Source organism: Heterocephalus glaber, unplaced genomic scaffold (assembly GCF_053883595.1).
Source record: "Heterocephalus glaber isolate CG9 unplaced genomic scaffold, H.glaber_assembly_v1.0 deba00001610, whole genome shotgun sequence".
In the NCBI taxonomy this organism is placed as follows: domain Eukaryota; kingdom Metazoa; phylum Chordata; class Mammalia; order Rodentia; family Bathyergidae; genus Heterocephalus; species Heterocephalus glaber.
In genome coordinates, this window is record NW_028258381.1 from 16,450,689 (window position 1) to 16,457,787 (window position 7,099).

The following is a 7,099-nucleotide window of genomic DNA, read 5'->3' on the forward strand; positions in this document are numbered from 1 at the left end:
AAGTCTTTGCTGTTATCTGAGTAATTATTTCTGATTTCATTTTTCCCAGATCCTCTTTTGTTGCCAGTTCAGAGAGTTCAGGTGGTTGAGTATCAGATTGTTCCATCTCATTTCCCTTTGGGGTTGCTGTAGGTGATCTGGAACTCTGTTTTTGAGGCTTGCTTATGTGTTTTCTCATTTCCACAGGGCAGGGGGTGCTTCTGGCACACATGTGGCTCACCTTCTTTGCCCTAGGAGCTTGGGATGGCAGCAGGCGAGCTTCCTTCCGGGTTCTGGGACCGGCTTAGCTTCTCTGCCCTAGGAGCTTGGGATGGCGGTGGGGGTGCTTCCTTCCAGGTGCTGGGGCCAGCTGAACTTCTCTGCCCTAGGAGCCTGGGATGGAAGCAGGGAGCTTCCTTCCAGGTGCTGGGACCAGCTCAATTTCTCTGCCGTAGAAGCCTGGGATGGAAGTGGGGAGCTTCCTTCTGGGTGCTGGGACCAGCTGAGCTTCTCTGCCCTAGGAGCCTGGGATGGAGGCAGGGAGCTTCTTTCCAGGTGCTGGGACTGGCTCAGTTTCTCTGCATTAGGAGCCTGGGATGGAGGCGGGGAGCTTCCTTCTGGGTGCTGGGACCATCCTAGCTTCTCTGCCCTAGGAGCCTGGGATGGAGGCAGGGAGCTTCTTTCTGGGTGCTGGGACCGGCTCACCTTCTCTGCCTAGAGCTGCTTCACTCTTAATAACTTTGGGTCTAGATGCTTCTTATTTTCTGTATGTCGCTAGGCCAGATCATTGCAAACATTTGTTTGGCCTACATTAGCTTAAAAGTTTTGCTTGCCTCAGTCAACAGTACTCACTAAAACATCGCCTTTAGTATCTGCCTATGAGGCTGGATAAGAAGCCAGCCCTTTAAGGTCTTATACTCAGTGATACATAAGGTTGGTACTGATAGATGTAAAAAGCACACAGACTGCTTTAAAATGGTGAATTTTGTGGCATGTGAGTTATCTCTGTTTTTCCAAGTGCATGGACTTTGAAACAAAAGTAACATGTAAACAATAGTCTAGAGGTAAATGTGAAATATTGTGGAAGAATTGTAGAAAATTAACAGTAAGAGAATTTGGTAAGAGGATTAATAAGAGGGGATTTCTTTCTTCTAGTTAGTTCTAACTTCCCTGAAGAGAAGACCCACTTGAAAGAAAACAGGGAGAGGCTTTGGAAAGCATCCAGTCTAGGTGTAAAGCATAACTTGCAAGATATCTAATAGGAAGGAGATTATGGATTTCAGAGAAGTCTAGACCGAGTGTGTTCATGGAAACTGATTAGAGGCAGAGAACAGTATGTGTCTGCGGCAGCCAGTTCTCCCCGAGCTCTACTCCAGCTTTGCTTAAAACTTCTCTCAAGGTCAGTGCTTGCTCACACACCCCACTTCCACTTCTGGAATCCGCACACTTGTGAGGTTTCAACTGTGGAAGTCTGGGTAGCAGAGTTTATGGGGAAAGGTAGGTCTGAGAGCCCCTCTACCTGCTGGGGTGACACTGCCAGGCCTAAAGTTAGATTTCATTTTGTTTATTTTCCATTAAGACCTAAAGCTGGAAAAGTTACTGATTTCAAGTAATTGTTTTCAATTTATTAGGGATGGTGTCCAGTCATTTAAAATAAATAACCAGGGAGTTTCTTTCTCACTTTATTCAATCATTAGTTTAGTCTTCTAGAAGCCTCAAGACCCAGTGAAATGTTTAGTCACCACATCTATGTAAATCCTGTGTCACAAAAGGCCTGAGGTAGGGATAACTTTTTTTTTTTTTTTTAAACCAAGAAATCTGAAGCCAGTTACTCAGCTGTATGTCAGTGTGGATGCCAGCACCAAAGACAGTCTGAAGAAAATTGACCGCCCACTCTTCAAGAATTTCTGGCAGAGATTCCTTGACAGTTTAACGGCCTTAGCAGCAAAGGTAAGAATTATGATGTCCTAAAACTAAATAAAAGAAGGAAAAAAATTGGAGAAGCATTTTCTCCTGTTTTCTTTTTTAAAAATAAAGACTAAATAAAAGTCTTAGCTTTTTAAGACTTCATTTTTTCTTTTTTTGAGACAAGGTCTCATTATGTAGTTGAGGCTGGCCTTGAACTCACTATGTGGCCCAGGCTGGCCACAAACTCATGTGATCCTCCTGCCTCAGCCTCACAAGTGCTGAGATTATAGGTGTGTGGCATCACAGCCAGCTCAAGACTTCCTCCTTTGAGGAACATGAACATTTACTTAGTACATTTACCAAATTCAATGAGAATTTATTGAGTTTCTCTTAGGTTTGTAGTGCTATGCCTGACATATACCATTTGCCTTTCATGTATGGAGAGAGAGAGAGACCGACCTATATTCCCAAATATGACCATTTCCTGTTCCTGGTGTTGTCTGAGAAGTTTCGTGTAAAGCATTCCAGGCGGCATTTGATGTGCAGCCGGATTCTGGAGTCATTGTCTCAGAAGACATCCCTTCCTGTCCTTTGCCCAGCTCGGACTCTTGACATTCCAAACCCTCCCTGACCTGGCCTCTGTTCGTCAGCCGACTGGTTCCACTGTGGTCCCCAGGTGTACCCCCTTCCGCTGTGCACCTGTACTTCCTGTCTCTGTGTCTTTGGGAAGCCCCTCCTCAGAGAGCAGAATGTCTTTGCTTTTCATTCTTACACTGTAGAAGTCTTGTGCGTCCTTCCAGCTCAGCTTCATGTTGCCTCCATGTGCAGCCTTTTCTAGCTGCAGTTACCTGCCTTTCTATTGTTCTGAGTTTTACATCTATAAAGACTTTTTTCCCTCTTGTTTTAACCTAGCCATTCTCTTCTCAGTTGGATTTCTTGTGCATGCCTGAATTCTGCAGCATCCAGCACAGCACATTTTGTGGCTTTAATGTTTTTTTTAAAGAATGAATGAATGGAAACCCAACAGAGCTTTATAATATGTTGTATGCACCTTTCTGACTGTTAAGTGACTTTATTTTTTTATGCTCTTTTAGACCTGAGAAGCTAAATTAAGGCCTTTTTTGGTTATTAACACTGATGTTATTTAAAAAATCTAAAAAGACACTACTTTGGTTTCTCAGCTGTCTTGGATTATTTACAAAGCCAGAAGGCTAAGTGGGTTCCTAGAAAGGCCCTGTCTTTGGGCTTTGCCATCAGCAGTATCATGTTCACTGGTCACGGAGACAGGAGAAACAGCATCAGAATCAGAGAGTTTAGTTGAGAGCAGCAGTGGGAGTAGGCGGACACTCCAAGACACAGCTCAGATTGTTGTTCTGGTGGGCTTTGAGTCAGAGCACGGGTGATGTCAAGAAAGCATTAGCAAAAAAAAAAAAGCATTAGCAGGATACAGTCGACCCTCAAGTTACGACCAGCCTTACGAACAACTTGGGTTAATTAGGTTAATGGAAGATTCATCTGCCTCTTGTTATCTCTAGCATGTACCCAGGTGAACATCCAGATCTCAGCTATTTTGACTTACAACCAACTTGAGTCAAAACCAACCCTTAGGAACTGATTGAGTTTGTAAGTCAAGGTTCCACTGTAGCTTAATAGCTTACTTTTTTCTTTGGCCAATATTTTCTACAAAAGGAGTTCTCACTTTGCAGCCACTAGCCTTTGGATGCCTAATTCTAACTACTCTGGGTGGCCTCCTTGGTAGCAATACAGTAACTTCAAGTTCTACAGTATTTTCTAATACAGAGCATCTTAAACATAACTTCACTGTTGCCTCCCTGTATTTCCAGGTGGAAAAGTTACCTTGGGCCATTTAAACTATGTGCCCACATATTACGGTAGTTGCTTTTTAAGCATTTTATAGTAATTAGAGTTAATGCTTTTTATTCTCGTGTTGTCTATGTTGCCATTTAAGAAAGGTCTGTGGTTGGAATCCACTCTTCAAATGTTTTCTTTATATTCCAGCTGTTATTTTCTTGGGACTATACTATTATAATGTAATTATATATATAGTATATATATAATTTTATAAGGTATAGCAGATGACATTATGAAAAGATTGTTGGCTGGGTGTGTGGTGGCGTACCCCTGTAATCCCAACACTCAGGAGGCTGAGGCATTCGAGGCCAGCCTGAACTACAAAGTGAGACCCTGTCTCAAAAAAAAGGAGAACGGATTGTTTTACTGCTTTTAGCACTCAAAAAGTAAATATATATGTTGTAGCTATATTAGCTATAAAAATATTAGTAAATCTGATATCATTTGAGTTTTTTAGTAGAAGTGTGAGATATATTTTTTTTTTTTTGTTACCGGGGATCGAACTCCAGTCCTTGTGCTTGCACAGCAGGTGGCGAAACCACTGAGCTAAATCCCTGGTTGTTAGTGTGAGATATCTTAATGAGAACATCCATACTGTTATCTTCTATTACTTGCTTGGGCATTTTAGTATACCTGAGCAAAGAAAGGCATTGAAAGGGAGAATTTTTGGAATTGTATAAACAAGAGAATTTGATGTATCCCCAAGTTTTCCATCTATTTATTTGTGCTAGTTCTGCCCAGAGTAGCAGGTAGAATATTTTGTTTTTGGACTCTTGGCAGTCACAGTGTTTACATTTCCGATCGTTGTCCTTTGTCAAACTGTTCCTATTCAATACAAGGAGAAGAATATATTGGTACTTGAGTAGTGGGTCTAAAAAACCAATTCTGTCAAGATAATAGGGCAAAGCGTGTGTTAGTTTCTATTTCCATCTGTGACAGCTACTTATCAGTCTTTGAAACGAGTAATCCATCTTGTGCAAGACAAACACTGCTTACCTTTAGCAGCAGACCTTTTGAGCAGTGTGACCAGATGTGTTTCTGCTGGCTCATAATTATGCCAGGTCAAGATCCAGGAGGAAATTGAAGTACTTAATCCTTTCCCATGTTCAAGGAGGAGCTCTGACATTCTTGAAACCTCACATTTATAAAGGAAAAGATAAACATAATCACCTGCATTATATGTTGTTGGAGATAAGAAATGAACATTAGCCCTCTTTCTACAGATGTTAGGGTGCTCTGACCTCACTGCATTATTTGGGTACTATTGTTTAGCTGTTAAGAAGGGCTGATTTTACATTAATCAGGCAGCTCTCTACCTCATACTTGAACAGACCAGTGCTTACATGTGGCCCACAATTTGCAACTTAAAAGAACAAACATTTACTATTTGACCTTATCTCCGATTATAAAAATATTATGTGTGGGTTATGAACATGTTGGAAAGCAAAGAGAAACAGAAAGTAATAAGGAAAGAAATTACCTATAATTTGAGCCTTGAGATGATAACTATTGATATTAGAAGTACTCCTGTGTAATCCTTATTTTGGGACTACAGAATATATTCTTTTGCATTCATGATTCATTTTTATGTGTTGTTTTTTGTTGTTGTTGTTTAGCATCATGCTGAACTCATTGCCCCATGCTATTGAATTCCTCTGTAATGTTCATTTTCAAGACAGTGTTGTCTCCCATCTTCTGCTTTGGGCCAGTAGCAGGGAGCAGCAGGAATATGTGATGTTCTTGTATTCCTCTCTCCATCTCAGGGCCTGACAATTACCCTTGCTAAACACTTGAGAGGGAGCCTTAGCACCCCTGCTCTTTGCAGTTGCAGCATGTACAGGTTGTCATGGTTCAGCACTGGTAAAATTGAATGCAGCCAGAGATGGCGTGACCACTTTAATTGGTAGCATTGTTACTTTCATAATGGAGAGACATTAAAAACACAGTACACAAAGTAATGATGTGTTTGGGACTCTGTCATACCCACTGATGAGTCTGCAGAACATCACACCTTCTTCCTTCCCTTCATTTCAGTCTGAGCCCTTCTGTTTCCATCGTTCTTGCTGGCTCCACTGCTTATTGACCTGTTTGGTTTATTTCCCATCATCAGTGCCAAAGTCTGTTCTTGAGCTTTAGCCCATCTTGCTGGTCTGGATATCTGCTATATGTTAGTACATTTTAATTTTACAAGACATTACATTGTAGCATTTTCATAGATGCATATGATAGATTTTGATCATATCTATTCCTCTTATTCGTCTTTCATAGGCCCCCTTCCCTTCATGCTTTTCAAATGTTTCCTGTCTACTTTTATATCATCTTTTTTTTTTGTTTTAGATTTCACGTTAAGAAAAACATACACTACTTGTCTTTCTGAGTCTGACTTATTTTGCTTAGCTTGATGATCTCCAATTTCATCCATTTTCTTCATGGCTGAATAATACTCCATTATGTATATATAACACATTTTCTTTATCCATTCATTGATGGGCATTTAGGCTGGCCCGATATCTTGGCTATTGTGAGTTGTGCTGCAGTAAACATGTGGCTGTAGGTATCTCTATAGTATGCTGGCCTTAATTACTTCAGATATATACCATGGAATGGTAGAGCAGAGTCTCACAGTAATTCTGTGTTCTGTTGTTAGTTTTTGAGAAACTGCCATACTGATTTCCATAGTGGCTCTACTGATGTACATTCCCACCACAGTGTAGAAGTGTTCCTTTTTTCCTGCATCTTCACCAGCATTTATTGTTGTTTATTTCTTTGCAGTACTGGGGATTGAACTTCAGGCCTTTGGACTGAATTACATCCCCAGCCCTTTTATTATTTTTCATTTTGAGACAGGGTCTCATTAAGTTACTAACTTGCACAGGCTGGGCTCAAACTTGGAATCCTCCTATCTCAGCCTCAGAGTGCTGGACTTAAAGGCACGTGCCGCAACACCCAGTTTGTTTTTGTATTCTTTCTTGATGATAGCCATTTTAACCTGGATGAGATGGAATCTCAGCATTGTTTTGATTTGTATTTCCCTGGTCGCTAATGATGTTGAGTATTTTTTCACGTACAGTACTTACTGGCCATTTGTATTTTGTCTTTTGAGAAGTGTCTATTCAGTTTATTTGCCTGTTTTTGATTGGATTAGTTTTGAGCTAAGTTTTTTGAGTTCTTCCCATATTCTGGAAGAGTGGCTGGCAAAGATTCTCTCCCATTCCATAGGCTGTTTCTTCACTGTTGTTTCCTTTGCTGACCAGAAGCTTTTTAAGTTGGTGCAGTCCCATTTGTCCATTCTTTTGGTTATTTCCTGAGCTCTTGGGAGTCCCATTTAGGAAGTCTTTGT

At 40.9% G+C, this 7,099-nt stretch overlaps 1 protein-coding gene across 5 annotated transcripts in view; it reads left to right on the forward strand.

Moving 5' to 3' along the window:
* LOC101713541 (S-adenosyl-L-methionine-dependent tRNA 4-demethylwyosine synthase TYW1) overlaps window positions 1-7,099 on the forward strand; it is a 195,536-nt gene that overhangs the window by 96,272 nt on the left and 92,165 nt on the right. For all 5 annotated transcript variants that reach the window (XM_087195741.1, XM_087195739.1, XM_087195742.1 and 2 more), the window contains one exon: window positions 1,794-1,929. In XM_087195741.1, coding sequence (XP_087051867.1) covers window positions 1,794-1,929 — 136 coding nt within the window. The remainder of the gene's footprint in view (window positions 1-1,793; window positions 1,930-7,099) is intronic.